Genomic DNA, 19,582 nt, shown 5'->3' with positions numbered 1-19,582 from the left:
TGAGCCACCCAGGCGCCCGGGTCTTGTTTTTTTTATCCACTCTGTCACCCTACGTCTTTTGATTAGATTGTTTAGTCCGTTTACCTTCAATGTATTTGGATATATATGTATTTATTGCCATATTAATACCTGCTGTGTGGTTGTTAAGATTTTCTCTGATCCTTTCTTGTCCTTCTCTGTTTCATAGTTTGCTGGTTTTCTTCAGTGATACAGTTGGATTTCTTTCTCTTTATTCTTTGCATATTTATTAGCGGTTTTTGATTTGTGTTACCATTAGGTTTGTATATAACCTCTTCTGCATGTAGCAGTCTCTATTAAGTTGATGGTTATTTAGGTTTGAGCCCATCCTTTATTACTCTCCTTCCCATGTTTTAGGTGTACATTGTCATATTTTATATTCTTTTGTTTTGTGAGTTCCTTGACTGATATTTTACAAAAATATTCATTACTGTTTTTGTGTTTCCTACCTTCATACTTTCACTTTTGGTCTTTCCTTTCCACTGAAAGAGTCCTCTGTGTAGTATTTCTTGCATTGCTGGTTTAATAGTCACAAACTCCTTTAGTTTTTCTTTGAGAAACTTTTTTTTTTTTTAAGATTATTTATTTGACAGAGAGAGACAGTGAGAGAGGGAACACAAGCAGGGGGAGTGGGAGATGGAGAAGCAGGCTTCCTGCTGAGCAGAGAGCCCGATGTGGGGCTTGATCCCAGGACCCTGGGATCATGACCTGAGCCGAAGGCATATGCTTAACGACTGAGCCACCCAGGTGCCCCATGTCTGAGAAACTCTTTATCTCTCCTTTTATTCTGAGTGATAGCCTTGCTGGATAGAGTATTTTTGACTACAGGTTTCTCCCATTCAGCAGTTTGAAAATATCCTTCCACTCCTTTTGGCTTGCAAAGTTTCTGTTGAAAAATTAGCTCATAGCCTTATGGCGTTTCTTTTGTATGTAACTGTCTTCTTGTGTCTCTCTGCTCTTAATATTTTTTATTTATTTCTATATTTTGCCATTTTAATTATAATATGTCTTTGTGTGGGTCTGCTTTTGTTTTTGTTGGGGGTTCTCTGTGCCTCCTCCATCTGGGTATGTTCCCTTCCCCAAATTAGGGAAGTTTTCAGCTATTATTTCTTCAAATAAATTCTCTGCCCCTCTTCTCTGTCTTCTTCTGGGACTCCTGTAATGCAAATGTTATTACTTTTGATGGAATTATTATGTTCCCTAAGTCTGTTATTGTTTAATATAATACTTTTTTCTCTTTTGTTCATCTTGATTATTTTCCGTTACTCTCTCTTCTAGGTTATTTGTTCCTCTGCTTCTTCCATCAAACATGTTTCTTATTTTGTTTATTGAGCCTTTTATATCTGCTATATTTTTCTTATTCTCTGTATTAATGGTCTCACTGATGTTCTCTACTCTTTTCTTATGTCTGGTTAGTATCCTTATGATCATTGCTTTAAATTCTCCATTAGGCATGTTACTTATATTTGTTTTGCTTATATCTCTGGCCTTGGCCTGTTCTTTCACTTGGGACAAATTCCTCTGTCTTCTCATTTTGTCTAAGTCTCTGTGCCTGTTTCTCCATGTGTCAAGAAAGTCAGCTACATCTTCTGTTCTTGTGAGTAATGGCCTTATGCACAAGAGGTCCTGTAGTACTCTGCAGTGTAGTGTTCCCTGTTCCTCATGGCCTGGTGCTTCTAGTAACATCTCTATTGTGTGCTGAGTGGTCTCTGCTATTGTGTCCTGGACACTTTATCCTTCAGGTCAATAGTCTGCAGAGGCTTTGTTTGCCTGTTGTGGGCAGTGTTTGGTCCAGGGTCTGAATGTGGTGCATTTTAACTAGAAGTGTTCTGGTCTGCTTATGAAATGAGATCTGTTGCATTGCCACCAGAACCGAGGCCTCACAAAACTCCTGGGTTGGGAGACATGAGACATGTTGCTGTCAGGGGTTTGGGCTAGTCCTCTGGGTGAGGAGGCATGCTGTGGTGGGACCGAGGCAAGCATGACTGGGAAGGATGGATCCACAAGAGTGTGGGGGCAGGGCTTGGTGTAAGCAAGTTACATGTGAGTGCCAGTGCTGTGTTCATTCCCTCAGGTGGTTCTGTGTTTATGCTGAGGGATAGGGAAGGAAAATGGTGCCAGGCAGTTCCTTTTTTTCCCCCATGGGGTTTCTCTGTAAGGGCTACCTCTCTGGAACTCCTGCCCTGAGTTGAGCAAATATCTTCCCCTCTGTGCACTTTAGGCCCTCTAAAGATCTCTGTTTCCATGCTGTTTCCGTGGGCTGTTTGTTCCACCTTGTTTATAATCCCTCCGGGCTCTCCCTGAACCAAGCCCACTAACTGCAGAATTGCAGACTTTAAGCCCCACTGGTTGCAAGAACTTGTGAAATCGGGCCATCTTTTCTTGCTGGTTGCGCTGTGGACTCCTTTTTCCCTTGGGCTTCTCTGTGTGCTAGTTTGTCTCTTGTTCTTCTGCACTGTAGCAGCTCCCTTTGTACTGCACAGGCCATGATCTGTTTCTCCTCTAAGTCTCATCTCTGCAATTCCCTCCTTCTTCTTTGTGGCTTCTTCTCTACCTTTAGTTGTGGAGTTTGTTCTACCAGTCTTCAGATTCATTTCTGGGTATTTAATTTAGGAGGATTTGATAATTATTTATTGTATTCATGGGACTAGGTGATCTTCTTCTCTTCCTATTCTGCTGTCATCTTCCCCTCCAACAGTCATAGACTTTAATGCTGAAAGTAGTTTGAAGATCATCTAGTCAGATTCTTTCTATAATAAATCTTTTCACCATCCCTTATATAGTGTAGTATCTCTGACCAAAATACATTCAGTACTCGGGGAAGCACTCGGCCTTCTGAAGTAGCATGCTTTCAATTTGGCAAGCACGTACTTAAATTTTGATATAAAATATATTTAAAAATTCAAACTAGCCTTTTATGACTTCTGCCCCTGTGGTTGTCCTTTCTCGTTTATCCATTCAGTCTTCTCTTTATTATACATGTCAAATATTCAGATAGTTGAGATACAGCTATCATAACTCTCCTTAGTTTACTTTTCTTTTAGCTGAGCATTTCCCTGGGGATTAAAAAGTTCCTAGTTTTGTATTGTATAGACTAGTAAAATTATTAAGTTATTAAAGAAATTTGGAAAGCCACATAGAGCTTATTGCTCTTTGTTTACGCAACTAAGACCATTTTAAAAAAAAACAAATTTGGTGCCTGGCTGGCTCAGTCGGTAGAGCATGCAACTCTTGATCTCAGGGTTGTGAGTTCGAGCCCCACATTGGGTGTAGAAATTACTTACAAATAAGATCTTTAAAAAGAAATAAAAATAAAACCTCAGATTCATTATTATTACCAGTACCATTTCGTAAGTGAATAAATATTTCACCAACAAAAAATAAGAATGATGATATCAGAATAAAGGATGGTTAGCATACTGATACATGCATTTTTTTTGCCCTTCCGACTTATATAAAATATTCATTTTGCCATTTCATCATTACTGCTAATGACCAACATTAGGAAGCAGTATGTAGGAACACTAAACATGAGATGAAGTATAACAAAGTACTCTTATAGGTTAAAAAATGGTTTTACAGGATAGTTAGGGGGCAATATAGACAGTAGTTTCTATGAAAAATGTGAAATTTTAGATGACCACATTGTCTGTATCATCCAGCTTAGATTAGGGCTCTTAAGACTTAGCAAGATAAATATAATCATGGAACTATCATGTTTCAGTTTTGAAGAACATTAGTCCCAGCAGCCAGACCAGAGAGGAGTCATTTTTAATTCCAAGAGTCATAATTTGTTAAGGATACCAATAAACCTGAGGATCACTTTCAAACCTGTGTTTTTTTAACCTCAGCCAGCATAAGTTATATGAAATAATTGTATCAATTAAGGGAGAGGGGCACATGGCATTTGAAATAGTCTCCTGTGTGTTAGGGAACAGGGCGGGTTGTGAAGAAGGAAGAAGGAGGTGGAGACTATACTTTTGGGGAATTTCAGAGAATATATCAGAAGCACGGGCAGAAATGTGAGAAACAGTGAAGCCCATACAGTAAAACTATGAAGAGTAAGTATTTCTTCGCCTGTGTAGACATTATCTGAATATCTGATATAGATGTAGTCACAAATGAACTGTATACCTTCCTGCTAAACAGAAGTTTCTGTCCCATCCATATGCGTGTCTTTGTTGGGTAGTCTCTCATGTAGCTGTTCGTAAGCATTGAGCAAAACAATGCAAGTTGACTACTCAGGAAAATTACAGGTCTTTCAAAGGTGCAATATTTTGTGAAGTATTTAAGAGAGATGTTGGAAAATTGCTTGATACAGGAAAAACCAGTTGAGTTCTGACCAAGTCAGCCCAATTAACGGTTTATGTGAAGAAAATTAACATGGGTGATGAGACACACCAGTAGTTCTTCAGAAGACTTGAATGTAATCATCATGATATTATGATTGGTCTTTAAAGGAAAGTTTCGAGCTCTTGGTACTATATACAGTTCCATTATGCAAATGTACAGTTGACCCTTGAACAATGAGTGCCAACCCCTCCATATCCAGAAATCCACATAAAACTTTTGACCCCCACAAAACTTTCCTCCTACTAATAGCCTCCCACTGACTGTAAGTCTTACTGATTTATCATAAATAGTTGATAAACACATATTTGTTATATGTGTTGTATACTGTATTTTTATAGTAATGTAAGCTGGGGGAAGAAAATGTTATTAAAATCATAAGGAAGAGAAAATACATTTATGGTATTATCCTGTATTTATTAAAAAAATCCATGTAATTAAGTGGACCCACGCAGTTCAAACCCATGTTGCTCAAGTGTCAACTGTATTTCCATTGTCTCAGTTGCATCTCTCTAAGAAATGATGATGAGGAATGTCTTTCACATACTTATGAACCATTCATATTTCTGTTGTGTTTGTTTTTTGTCTATTTTAAAATTGTGTCATGTGTATCTTGCTGATTTGTATAAGTTCTTGGTATTTGGGGGTTAGTGAATCTTTGTCATTCATATGTGTTGGGAATGTGTTCTCCCTGTGTGTGGCTTATCTTTCTTATTCTTTGTTTTGCTAGTTTTATTTTGCTTGCTTTTTATCCTCAAATTCTAGTCAGTGTTCAGATTTTCTCAGTTGTTGTGTTATACACATGTATACACACACAGCATATCAAGTTCAACATTGCTTTGTATGAAATAACATCAATTTATGTATTTCTATTAGATATAAACCTAGAAACAGAATTGGTGAGTCATGGGTGTATGTGTGTAATCGGCTTTTAAAAGATAATGCCAAACAGTTTTTCTTTCTTTCTTTTTTTTTTTAAAGATTTATTTATTTTGAGAGAGAGCGCACGTGCACGAGCATGCTTGCACAAGCAGGAGGGGCAGAGGAAGAGGGAGAGAGAATTCCAAGTAGACTCTGGCTGAGTGCAGGGGCTCAGTGTGAGGCTCAATCTCATGACCTTGAAATCCCGAACTGAGCTGAAACCAAGAGTCGGTTCTTTAACCGACTCCGTCCCCTCAGGTGCCCCCCAAACAGTTTTTCAAATTTATATTCCTACCAGAAATATTTTCAGTTTAGTTTCTTCACATCTATGCTAACACTTGATATTGTCAAATTTAAAAAATCTTTTAAAACTTGCCATGTTTGTTTTCATTGAGTTTTAAATTTCACTTAATGTGTTTTATTTCTTGGAGTTCTCTTTGATTATTCTTCAGATATATTTGCTCTTTAGTAATTTTCAAACTACCTTTAATTCTTGACACACATTAACTAAACTTGTTTTATTTTCTGAGTATTACTTGTAATATCTGCAGTTTTTCAAGCCCAGTTCTGATTTCTGGTCTTTTTTGTAAGTTCTTGCTATCTGATAATGAGTGTGTCCTCTAGTTTTGTATTTCTAAAAAGTTTATTTATGGGGGTGCCTGGGTGGCTCAATCAGTTAAGCGTTTGCCTTCCACTCAGGTCATGATCCCAGGGTCCTGAGATCGAGCCCCGCATCGGGCTCCTTGCTCTGCAGGGAGCCTGCTTCTCCCTCTCCTCCCCACTTGTACTGTCTCACTGTCTCTCCTTCTCTCTGTCTCTCAAATAATAAATAAATAAATAAATAAATAAATAGTTTATGAAATAGAGAGTAAATGGGAACTTTAAATAATTTTATGATATATTAAGGAGTATAAGGCCTTATTATTCAGACCTGTGCTGTTTAAATGGAGTAGCCACTAGCCACATATGTACATTAATTTTAAATTTAAATTAGTTAAACTAAGTAAAATTAAAATTCAGTTCTTCACATTAGCCACATATCAAGTTTCTCAAGAACCACTGTGGCTAAGAGGCTGTTGCATTGGACATTCCATTTTTAAAGAGTTTTATTGGGTAGCACTGCTTTAGACAGTTATGACCATTTGTGTTATGTTAAAAAAGTATCATATCTCTTTGTGACTCTCTTTTTTTTTTTTTAAAGATTTTATTTATTTATTTGAGACAGAGAGAATGAGAGAGACAGAGAGCACATGAGAGGGGGGAGGGTCAGAGGGAGAAGCAGGCTCCCCGCCGAGCAGGGAGCCCGATGCGGGACTCGATCCCGGGACTCCAGGATCATGACCTGAGCCGAAGCCAGTCGCTTAACCAACTGAGCCACCCAGGCGCCCTGTGACTCTCTTTTTAAAGGTAGATTACTTTCTAAGGTAGATGAAGGTTTTGAGGTGGATAGTGCAAGGAAATTAAATAAGAAGCTATATTGCTCTTTAGGAGAAAGATGAAGAATTGCTGAAGTAGAAGAGTGTTATTGGAGATGGAGAGGAGGTGACAGTTGGCAACCCAAGGATATGAGATCATTGGTATCTTATTGGGAAGTGAGACTTCTCAAATGACTCTGTGGATCCTGGCTCATATGCTTTGATGCATATTGCACCAACTCATATAGAAAATTAGGAAAAAAAGGGTAAAAAAACGAGAGAAAATAGATTGGAACACCCAGTAAATTTAGGTTTAAAATGTTGGAATTTGAAGTACCTTGTGGAAAAGGGAGATGACTTAACTTAGTGGAAATAGTGCAGAAGCAATCTCCAGTCAGTACGGAGAATTTTTTAACAATCACAGCCAGGGTAGCAGTTGGCTGCTTTAGGAGATAGTGAATTTTCTTAAATTCTTGGTATGTGATCATATGGTGGGAAATAATTTTGCTAGATTATGAGAAGTTTCAGATGTTAAGTAATCTTTAATATCTGTACATTTGGGATTTATGATGAGCAGATTTGATAATATTCAATCCTGACTATATCCTCGTTTTGCATTAATGAAAGCTTCTTTGTTTCTTTTTCCATGTTTATAAAATTGGACTGAATTGTTCAGTTATAATTTAGTTGTTATATAGATCTCTTCTTACTAGTGACAACATAAAATTCTTAGTATGGACTACATTTGAACAACTACAGGTTTTTTGGTATCTTTTTTAAAGAAAATATTAAAAATATAAAGATATTCACTGAGAAATGTATTTGATCAACTCTCTGGTGGTAAACTTTCGTTAAATATACACTTTAGTTAAATATGAATCTTACCTGTGGGATCTGTAGCACTTTGTATAGTGTAAGATGACTTGCAGATTACCAGAAATCTTAATTTGTTGTGGACATATTATATTTAGAGAATAGGAAAATGTACTGGAATGTTAAATGTAAAGTGTATACATATGTAATATATGTATGTACATATTATGTATGGCTATATACAATATAGTAATAAGTATAAATGTAAAGAGTGGGTTTTTTCAGCACAAATATAAAATTCCTCCTTTTTTCTATCCCCCTTTTTAGGATGTGTTTAGCTTTCAAATATCTCCTAATATGAATCCTATCAAAATAAATGAACTGGCAATCCAAAAACGTTTGACTATTCATGGGAAAGAAGATGAAGTTAGTCCCTATGACTATGTGTTGCAAGTCAGTGGGAGAGTAGAATATGTCTTTGGTGATCACCCACTCATTCAGTTCCAGGTATGTGTATTAACTATCAATTTTCCAGAGAAGGGTGTGTGTGTGTGTGTGCACGCGCATGTGTGTATTTAACAATTTAAATTTCTGATAAAAATGTATTGTTATAGTCAAGTATTTAGAACCTACAGAAAATTGTACAAAATTAAATAATAGATACTCATAATCCTACCCACCTCTGAGATAACTATTGTTAAAATTTTGGCATGTTTTTGTTGTTTACTTGCAGTTATACATATATATATTTTTGGAATAATGATTATATATTTAATGTATGTATCTAAATGTTTCCTTTCTACTTTTTTGGTTGTTTCAGTGTTATATCATCATTTCCTGTGGCATAATGAATTATTTTTTATTTTTTATTTTTTAAAGATTTTATTTATTTATTCAACAGAGAGAGACACAGTGACAGAGGAACACAAGTCGGGGGGGTGGGAGAGGGAGAAGCAGGCTTCCCGTAGAGCCGGGAGCCCGATGTGGGGCTTGATCCCAGGATCCCAGAATCATGACCCAAGCCAAAGGCAGATGCTTAATGACTGAGCCACCCAGGCTCCCCTCTTTTTTATTTTTTAAAGCTTTTATTTATTTGCGAGAGAGTGCACAAGGCGGGAGGGCAGAGGGAGATGGAGAAGCAGACTCCCTGAGCAGGGAGCTGAGCAGGGAGCTGGACGAGGGTCTCAATCCCAGGACCCTGGGATCATGACCTGAGCTGAAAGCAGATGCTTATCCGACTGAGCCACCCAGGCACCCCGGCATAATGAATTCTTAATAAAATTTGCTAATGCCTTCTATGTTATCATATAAACATAATAATTAGGTAGGAAATATTCTGGGGGAAGTAAAATACAAGATTTTTATTAAATGGTTACTAATTAAATTGTATAAAAACTTATTTATGATTATCCGTTAACAAGGTCTTAATACATTTTCATTGTGAATTAGAAAACTTCAGTTTCAGTCTAACATTTTATATGTATAATTGCCTTTCCCTCTGCTTTTTGTTACTTCCATATATGGTAGAAAGTTTGTAAGCATAAGGTCTGACCATCCTCAAAAGCTTTCCTCCATCTTTGACATACATATTTCCATGCAATCATGAGTTCCTTGAGTATAGTGCCTCAGATTGTTTTTGGAGTAAAGTGGAGTTTAAATAAGGTAAGTGAGGGGCGCCTGGGTGGCTCAGTTGGTTAAATGGCTGCCTTTGGCTCAGGTCATGATCCCAGGAGCCTGCTTCTCCTTCCCTGCTTGTGTGCTCTCTTTCTCTGTCAAATAAATAAATAAAATCTTAAATAAATAAATAAATAAATAAAGTAAGTAAATGCAGTGCAACACCCCTCCCCCACCATGAAGTGTGCTATTTATCAGATAGATCCTGGCTTTGCCTTTAAGAAACTTGAAGATATTTTTGTTGAAATTACATTTGGAGACTAAAAAATGGTCATTGCGTAAAGAATAAAGGCAAAATGCCAAGTTAGAGGTAAATAGTAACAGGATTTTAGAAAAATATGTCAGTACTCTTGTTTTTTATTGTTTTGTTTTAAGCAAGGATACAGGCATGCCATATATTAAGTGATGGCTGACAATAAGGAGCTGTGATTTTTTTTAACCTTAATTAGTGGAGGGCATATTATTTTGCCACAACTAGGATTTGTGGGGTTTTTTGTTTGTTTGTTTTTTAGGATTTGTTATTATAAAGAAAATTAAAGGCTTGTATACGTTTTGTACAGGGTCATAGGAGAGAGAAAGTATACCATGTAGGTAAAGGAATGTGAAGGAAGTATAATGATACATATTTCATAGTGAAAAACTTTTGATTGAATATATTTATCATAATATGTAACTTCTACTTACAGACCATTCTGGAATTTTTTTTTTTATATATATATATATATATTTTTTTGATTTTTATTTATTTATTTGACAGAGAGAGAGAGACAGCGAGAGAGGGAACACAAGCAGGGGGTGTTGGAGAGGGAGAAGCAGGCTCCCTGCAGAGCAAGGAGCCTGATGTGGGACTCGATCCCAGGACCCTGGGATCATGACCTGAGCCGAAGGCAGTCGCCTAACTGACTGAGCCACCCAGGCACCCATTCTGGAATTTTTTAAAATTTCAACAAAAAAGTATTTTGTGGTTCTGAATTGAATATAATATGTTGAATCTATATAGGAAATTTATTCTTCTGAGGAAATATTAAATTTCTTTCTATTCAGTTTGTTAGGCATCCCCGGTAATGTGAGTAACCACCCCTTTTCTTATATGCCTTTGGAGAGTCATTCTGGTCTCATGGAAATAAAGCAGAGTATCAAGCTAAGGTGGCCAGTATGTTTTTGCAAGGGAGATAGTAATGCTTGTCTTCTGGAGCCCTGTTCTGTAAAGGTACCAGGTCTGCCTCAGGGATCCATGGGAAATTCTAAGATGACCACCTCAGGATGTGAAGAAATGGCCACATACGTACTACATGTCCACTTTTCCTGACTGATTGGTCAAAGCTTGCACTGTGATATCACAGTCTTTACCAATCAAGTCCCACCCTTAGAAAGGTGAGCCAGTTGGTCAAAATGTTAGGTATTAAGAGCAAAGAGAAGGCAAAACATCTAGACTGAGGTATATATTTCTTAAAGGTTTAGCAAAAAAAAGGTAGATTTAAAGATACCAGCTATAAAGATGCCAGGTATGTAACTTAGCTCTTCTGACTTTTAGTTCTTTCATCTATTAAAGGGAGGAAAATCTCTCTTATAGTGTTGTTAGGAAAATTAGCTATAAATATAAAAAGTAGCTAGTTCTTAGGTACTTAGGTGTTCAATTAATGGTGGCTATTTTATATTGTGATTTTAATTTCTCATATTCTTGACATTAGTTAAGATATTTTCATAGTACATTGGTATAGTGGTGTTCATTTAATATTATTCTTATGTCGATTTAAGTATTTGCTTGAAATCTTTTTTTTTTTTTTTTAAGATTTATTTATTTGACAGACAGACACAGTGGGAGAGGGAACACAAGCAGGGGGAGTGGGAGAGGGAGAAGCAGACTCTCCGTGGAGCAGGGAGCCTGATGCGGGCCTCTATCCCAGGCCCCTGGGACCATGACCTGAGCCAAAGGCAGATGCTTAACGACTGAGCCACCCAGGCACCCCTGCTTGAAAATCTTTACCTTATTCTTTCTTGCCACTATAGTATATCCGGAACTGTGTAATGAACAGGACCTTGCCCCATTTTATGCTTGTGGAATGTTTCAAGATCAAGAAGATGTATGAACAGGAAATGATTGCCATAGAGGCTGCCATAAATCGAAATTCATCAAACCTTCCTCTTCCTTTACCACCAAAGAAAATGCGAATTATTTCTGTAAGTTTCATGTGTGAACCTTTGGTAACCCAGAAAGCATGTAATTTTGTTAGGTTGTGTGCTTAAGCCTCACATATTTTCTCTGCTCACTTCTCCTTCTGTGAAAACCAATGCACATTTGCCAAAGATCCATTACCATTTATTGGTAATTATCTTTCTAGCTACTATTCTTTTTCCTCAGCTCAAGCTACATATAAATGTAAATATGCTATTTCTGGTTTTGGTGTTATTTTGGTATCACAAAAAATGACACCAAATTAGAGATTTCTTGAGAGTACAGCCAAACGTAGACTTCAGTGAGCAATTTGAGAAATTTGAGACATTCTAGTAGAAAAGTTAGATGTGCAAAATAGTTGATGTTCTCGCGTATTTCATTTCTGTCAGCTTAGCTATGATAACATTTTTGGTATAACTTGCCTTCTTCTTACTAAATACTTTTAGAATTTAGATATATCAAAGATATCATTTTTTCCAGAATATAATATATTTATATAAAGCAAATCCTAAGTTTCTGTTTATTGATTGGAACGGTTAACATTTTTAATAGTTATTCAGTTTTAACAAGTTGTATGTTTAATCTCTCCTTGATGATTAAGATATTAACTGTATATTAATTTAAATGGTCAATTCTTAATTCATCCAAATCTTTAATACTATTTGTTTATGGTGTTTAATTTAGTGAATCTCTTGGCAGTATTGGAATGCTGCCTGTGTTTTGCCATAAGAAATAAGTGCTAGTGGTTGTGGTGCTTAATTTAGTATATGTGATTTTCAGTTGTTAGTTCAGAGGCCTGTTTTCATTATTTTGCTAATGGACATGAGAACAGATAAGATGATTTCATTGCTAGCATAGAATATTTATGTCTTTAATTAAAATACTCTATTTCATTCTTTTGCAGCATGTTTGGGAAAATAACAACCCTTTCCAGATTGTCTTGGTTAAGGGAAATAAACTTAACACAGAAGAAAGTGTAAAAGTGAGTACTTGTTAAGATTTGAGTTTTTTTTTTTTTACGTGCTCCATTGTTAATATTTTTGAAAGATTTATTTATTGACTTTAGAGAGAGAGAGAGCACACACAAGCACTTGAGGAGGGGGAGAGGCAGAGGGAGAGGGAGAGAAGCTGGCCCCATGCTGAGCCCGGAGCCAAATGCAGCCTGATCCTAGGACCCCAGACTATAACCTGAGCGGAAACCAAGAGTTGGCCGCTCAACCGACTGAGTCACCCAGGTGCCCCTATCTGCTCCATTATTTGAATAACTTACTGATATGAGTGAGTTATTCACTCAAAATGAATATTCAATGACGGTTACATTGGAGATTAAATTTTCCCTATATTGGTCAATTATACAAGATAGAATGGTATAGAACTTAATGGATAGAATGGATAGAACTAATATAAGACAATTAAGGATTTTTGTTTTAAAGTATTCTTTGAATAGTTGGAGATGTACTGGATATAGTGACATTTTTCCTGTATGTATTATGTAAAAGAACTTGCTTTAGATCAGGAATTCAGCAGATACAATTTAAGCCAAAACTATAGGTCACAGATTCCTATGCAAGCTTCACTCTCCTTTGTCAGCCTTGTTTAGAGCTGCACTCAGCCTCCTTTCTCAGACCTTTCCCTTTCTTTTAAACTTGTTGAACACAGAGAAAATGTAATACCATTTCCTGGAAGAAAATAGATGACTACATTATGGACCACAAGTTGTTAACACCTGGCGATTTATTACATAACCCCATACAATTAAGTAAAGATTTAACAAGGCTTTTTGTCTCAAAGTATAAAGCACGCATTTTCCCCTATTTTGCTTGGCAGGAAATTAAGTGAATAGTTTTGTGATCCAAGAAAAGATTCACTTAGTTTGAGATATTTGCTGGCATGAGGATATATTCGGGAACACCTTGCCAAAGATTATACCAGTGGCTTGCTATTATAAATGGACTTTAAAGATTCTTTGGTTAGCTGTCATTAAAATAGGGCTTTTTTTTGGGGGGGGCGGGGCTCTTATTTTCTCAGCTAGGATTTAATTTTAATGAGTATGCTTATGGCCAGTTAGCCTTTGTTTTCTGTTTTAGTGGTAATTCAATTTTTTCCTTTAATTTAAACTTTCCTTATTAATTTTTGTCTAGTTGCAGAAGTATAACATGATTGTTGGGACAGGTAAAATAGTTCAAACACCATGAAAGAAAAAAGTTACTGATCTTTTTTCTCTTACAAATTGACTTGAGAAAGCTTCCTCTTATCAATTTTCTGAATAAGCTTATATAGGATTAGTATTATTTCTTCCTTAAATATTTGTAAGATTTACTCCAAGCCATCAGTCCCTGGAGTTTTCTTTGTGGGAAAGTTTTTTTTTTTTTAAGATTTTATTTATTTGATGGAGCGTGAGCATGAGTAGGGGGGAGGGGTAGAGGGAGAGGGAGAAGCCAACTCTGCTGAACAGGGAGCCTCATGCGGGGCTTGATCCCAGGACTCTGGAATCATGACCTAAGCCCAGGGCAGATAGCTTAACCGACGGAGCCACCATGTGGGAAGGTTTTTAATTAGAAATTTAATTTCTCTCTCTCTTTTTTTTAAGATTTATTTATTTGAGAGAGAGGGAGACTGAGCAAGTGTGCGGGGATGGGGCAGAGGAGAAGGAGCGAGAGAATCTCAAGCAGACTCCCCGTTGAGCATAGAGCCTGACGTAGGGCTCCATCCCACAACCCTGAGATCATGACCTGAGCTGAAATCAGGAGTCAGATGCTTAATCAACTGAGCCACCCAAGCATCCCTAGGAATTTAATTTCTTTAATGGATAGTCAGATTTTCTACTTCTTTTGTGTCAGTTTGGTAATTTTTGTCTTTTGAAGAATTTGTTCTAAGTTGTTATACTTTTGGCATTACGTTTATAATAGCCCCTTAAATTAGTTCTCCATTGCTGTTTAACAAATTACCACAAACCTAGCAGCTTGGATGCCTGTTTATTAGCTTGCATTTCTGTTGGTCAGAAGTCTGGGCATGGTGTGGCTGGGTTTTCTACTTACGTTCTTGCAAGGTTGAAATCCAGGTTAGTTGGGTTGTATTTCTTCCTGAAGGCTCTGGGGAAGAATTTGCTTCCAAGGGGATTCAAGTTACTGGCCAAATTCAGTTCCTTGAATGTTGTAGAATTGAGGTTCTCATTTCCTTGCTGGGTCTTGGTAGGGGATTGACTGGGGATTACTCTCCATTACTAGAGGCATCTTTCATGCCTCACTGTGTGGCTCTCTCTATTTTTAACTCTATAGAAACGGAGAATTTCTCAAGCATCAAATCCTCACACTTTGAATTTCTTGCCAGGAAGAGCCTGGTGCCTTTTAAAGGTCTCACCAATGCATCAGGCCCATGAAAGATAATCTCCTTTCCTTAAAGTCAGTTATGTCAAATAGTATAACCTAATCACAGGAGTGAAATCCATTATATTTAGAGTCCCAGAGATCTTAGAGAGCACACGAATGTCTTGACCAGGTGAGTGTGCTTAGAATTCTGGAGCATATTGCTTCCTGATCAGTCTTTTCTTAGCCTTGTAGTGTTTTACTTTTCAGGTATATATCTTAATATTCAGGAGAAGCCTGAACTCAATGCTGTCCCAAATCTAGAAGATGACATTAGTGCACACAGAACTCAAGAAGCCCTCTAGTTAGAGCTCTCAGGGGAAAGAGGTTGTCTTCTAACTCTCAGAGAGAGTGAGAATTTCCCTACTTTTCCCCTCTGTTACTTGTTTCCTGTTCTTCTCTGTTGTCATTTGCCCCAGTTTCTAAGAAGTCCTGTGGCAGCAGCAGCAGCGATGGGGACAGGCCTAAAATGCAGAGTTGAACCTTCTCTGATTAGAGGGGTTGTAGAGAGAATGGGGCAAATCCTCACAGGCTTTTTTTTCTTTTTCTTCTGTTTGGCAGGAAGTGTGGGTGAATAAAGCTTTAGCTTTCTGGCCGGGTGATTAAAAAAGGGGAGCCCTAGGCAACCAAAAAAATACTTGGATGATTGAAGAGTGGGAAGAGCTTGGGAAAGCAACTTCTTAAAGTTGTTTATGCTTATAGGTTTATTCCTGAGCTGTACTTAATGCGAATCTGAGTCTGAACTCCTATGTACTTTGAAAACAGAACTGTAGCATATGCTCCCACCAGGTCTCAGTCTGGTCACTGTATGCTGCACACAGAGGACAGATCCAAGAGCTCTGCAAAGGATTTTGAAAACTGAGCTGGTATTAGAACCATAGCTTCAAGGGGCTTGTTGCAACTTGTAGTCTGAACTTAACCATTGTCTCCTAAAACATCAACATTCTCTGTAGGATATAAACAAAACCCAGAGTCTTATAACATAGTGGTCATAATGGTCTAGGATGCAATTTAAAATTAATTGGCAAATAACCAGGAATATCTCAAGTTCTATGGATAATGATAATCAATAGGTGTCAGTGCTCAGACGACATAGATCTTAAGTTATTATGTATAAAAATGCTCCAAGTAAGGGCAAACACAATTGAAAGGGATGGAAAAATAGTTTCAGCCAAGAAATAGAAGATAAAATGGGAACCATGTGGAAAATTTAGAACTGAAAAATACAATAACTTATCATTTAAAAACTCATTGAATGGACTTAGTAGTGAAATGGTAATGAGAAAGGAAAGAGTCAGTGAATTTTAAGATTAATAAAAATAATTTCCGGGGCGCCTGGGTGGCTCAGTCAGTTAAGCGTCTGCCTTCGGCTCAGGTCATGATCTCAGGGTCCTAGGATCGAGCCCCACATCAGGCTCCCTGCTCCGCGGGAAGCCTGCTTCTCCCTCTCCCACTCCCCCTGCTTGTGTTCCCTCTCTCTCTGTCTCTCTCTCTGTCAAATAAATAAATAAAATCTTTAAAAAAAAAAAAATTCCAATTTGAACAAAATAGAGAAAAATGATTGAGGGAGAAAAAAACTTTATAGCTTCAAATACCTGTGTGTAACAATATCAGAAGGTTGAACATGTGTAATCTGAGTTCCAGAAAGAAAAAGAATACAGTTCAGAAAAACTATTTAAAGAAATTATCATTGGGAGCTTTCCTGGTGAACGACATAGATATAACAGATTCAAGAAGCTCAGTGAACCACAGATAGGATAAACCCAGAGAATTTCAAGCTCACGCACATCTCATAGCACACTTAGTCAAAAATCATAGCACCTCATAGCCTACTTATATGGGTGTCAGCACACCTAAACTGTTAAAATATATATATAACCTCAGGAAAGAAGGAAACTATCTTAATTTTTTTCTCTTCTTATCAGTGCCTGGAACACTAATTAAATATTTGTGTTATGAATTAATACATTTTAGTGTAACTATCTCTAACATCTTTATATTCTTAGTTAAAGATAGCATAACACTCCTCCCAAAAGCCAGAACAAATCTGCCTCTTTACAAAGTGATGCCCTTCATGAAACCATGGGAATTTCAACTTATTCATCTCACTTGACCTTTTTTTGTGTCTCATATCTAAAGGTAGAAAGTAGTGGATTTTGGCCATTATTACTGAACAAGAAGGAAATTAGATGTAATGTTGGGAAAAAGTTTCATGTCTTGCCCAACACAGAAACATTTTTAATTGTTGAATTCAGGAATTGTGTGTGTAGCTTTGGCACATCCTTGCTGTAGCACAGTGGAAAGTTCTTTGCATGATAAAGCCTGCCTTTTCTTGTTCTCCAAATGTTCTGGGGCTTGTGAAAAAGGGTCTCTGGAAGTTTACTAAAGTTGGACAATAAAACATGACTGTGATAAGCATGATGGTGCTTTAAAATTCTTTTCACAGCCTGAAGATGATTCAGACCAAGCATCAGGGAATGGGACAATTTTGACAAAATTCCATGTGATGCAAGTTCAGAGTATAGTTTTGCTTACTGATTTTTCTGAAAACAAAAACTTCTCTTTAATTCTGCTACTATGGGAGATTCTAAGTTCAGAAAACACAGGGGTTCCACTTTTTTTTTTATTGTATTCACATACAACTTTTTAAAAATTTTATTATGTTATGTTAATCACACATTACATCATTAGTTTTTGATGTAGTATTCCATGATTCATTGTTTGCGTATAACACCCAGTGCTCCATGCAGTATGTGCCCTCTTTAATACCCATCACGAGGCTAACCCATCCCCATACCCCCCTCCCCTCTAGAACCCTCAGTTTGTTTCTCAGAGTCCATGGTCTCTCATGGTTCGTCTCTCCCTCCGATTCCCCCCTCCTTCATTTTTCCCTTCCTACTATATTCTTTTTTTTTTTTTTTTTTAAACATATAATGTATTATTTCTTTCAGAGGTACAGGTCTGTGATTCAACAGTCTTACACAATTTACAGCGCTCAGCATAGCACATACCTTCCCCAGTGTCTATCACCCAGTCACCCCATCCCTCCCACCTCCCACCACTCCAGCAACCCTCAGTTTGTTTCCTGAGATTAAGAATTCCTCATATCAGTGAGATCATATGATACATGTCTTTCTCTGATCGACTTATTTCAATTAGCATAATACCCTCTAGTTCCATCCACGTCGTTGCAAATGGCGAGATTTCGTTGTTGTTGTTGTTTTTTTTAAAGATTTTATTTATTTATTTGAGAGAGAGAATGAGATAGAGAGCACGAGAGGGGGGAGGGTCAGAGGGAGAAGCAGACTCCCTGCCGAGCAGGGAGCCCGATGCAGGACTCGATCCCGGGACTCCAGGATCATGACCTGAGCCGAAGGCAGTCGCCCAACCAACTGAGACACCCAGGCGCCCTGTTGTTGTTGTTTTTGATGGCTGCATAATATTCCATCATATATATACCACATCTTCTTTAACCATTCATCTGTTGATGGACATCTTGGCTCTTTCCATAGTTTGGCTATTGTTTCCACTTTATTTTAAATGTAGGTCACTTTTAGTATTCTTGTTTGTTTTTAACTATGTATCAACTTGAATTATTTTAGCAAATTACTAGGAGATTTCTCAAGTAGATATATAATCTTAATGACTTGGTCTTAAATCACACTTTGACTAATTAGATAATGAGTAATATTTCAACACATTTCTTCAGAATATGCAGGGTCTCTTTTTTTATTGTTACCACCCATGCTTTGGTTAGAGTCTTTATTATTATTCTTTTCTGGATCACATCCTTTGCTGTTGCTGTTTATAGCTAGTATAGAACTTTTCGAGTTCATTATACTTGAGTTTTTTTGAGCTTTGTAGCCACCTGATCCATAATTTTACTTCATTCCTTATATCTGAATTCTGTTAGAAGTTGGTTGTTAGAATTACAGCTAGCATTTTTTGTTTTGGTTCTTTAAATACTAATATTTTTTGAGTACTTATGGAGTAGACTCCTATATGTTCTTATTCTCAAAAATTGTCAAAAACCAAGAGATGCTAACATTTTCAAGTTTAGCAATTTAAGTAGCTTGTTTTTATTACAAAAACATTGAAAAATATTCATTTCTTTAAACTTGTAATTTTTCTGAATAAAGTATTCCGTATTCAAAAGGTGATAAATTCGTAAGTCTCGTAAATGTTCAGGGTCACCAAGAGTAAGAACTGAATAGAATTTTTATCCTCAAATTCATTCTATCCTATCATACAAAAGATGCAAAATGTGTCTTATGTATGTTTTGTTTTATTTATGATTTACCGAATCTCACTTTACAAATGTTTGAGCTAAGTGTACGTGTGCTTGAGCCCTCTCTGTCTCTTTGTCTCTGTCTCTCAACACATACACAGTGTCCCTATACAAAATTTTGACTTTTTAGAAAATAATTGAGGATATTTAATAGTCAAAAAAGTCAGGAGCAAGATTCACAGTAAGTGAAGTATAGTAAGATCCTCCATAACTGCTTGATGTTGGACTACAGATTTTGCTCTCTTGCAATATAGCTAGTGGTCAAAACAAAGAAAACATGATCAGTTATATCATTTATATTCAGAAACTCCTAAGATAAACCAACTAGTTATTCATGGGTTTGGAACTCATCCTGATACTACTATAAATTGAGAGATGTTAGTGGTTCCTTCTGAAGGAGACACAGTAGGAGATAAGAGTGGGCACCAACACCCATACTAGCATCATTACAGTAGATAAAATAATGTTTCACATCTTTCTTTTTTTTTAAATTTAAATTCAATTTAATTAACATATAGTGTATTAGTTTCAGATGTAGAATTTAGAGATTCATTTTTTTTTT

General features: G+C 36.9%; 1 protein-coding gene across 1 annotated transcript in view; it reads left to right on the top strand.

The window, feature by feature from the left end:
• PIK3CB (phosphatidylinositol-4,5-bisphosphate 3-kinase catalytic subunit beta) overlaps nt 1-19,582 on the top strand; it is a 145,120-nt gene that overhangs the window by 56,428 nt on the left and 69,110 nt on the right. The window contains exons 5-8 of the mRNA XM_081800808.1: nt 7,845-8,024; nt 11,202-11,372; nt 12,272-12,349; nt 13,509-13,539. Coding sequence (XP_081656934.1) covers nt 7,845-8,024; nt 11,202-11,372; nt 12,272-12,349; nt 13,509-13,539 — 460 coding nt within the window. The remainder of the gene's footprint in view (nt 1-7,844; nt 8,025-11,201; nt 11,373-12,271; nt 12,350-13,508; nt 13,540-19,582) is intronic.

Source organism: Leptonychotes weddellii, chromosome 1 (genome assembly GCF_054177405.1).
Source record: "Leptonychotes weddellii isolate Sample4059 chromosome 1, ASM5417740v2, whole genome shotgun sequence".
Taxonomy (NCBI): Eukaryota; Metazoa; Chordata; class Mammalia; order Carnivora; family Phocidae; genus Leptonychotes; species Leptonychotes weddellii.
The sequence above is the reverse complement of the archived record's forward strand: the minus strand, read 5'-3'. Positions and strand labels throughout refer to the sequence as shown.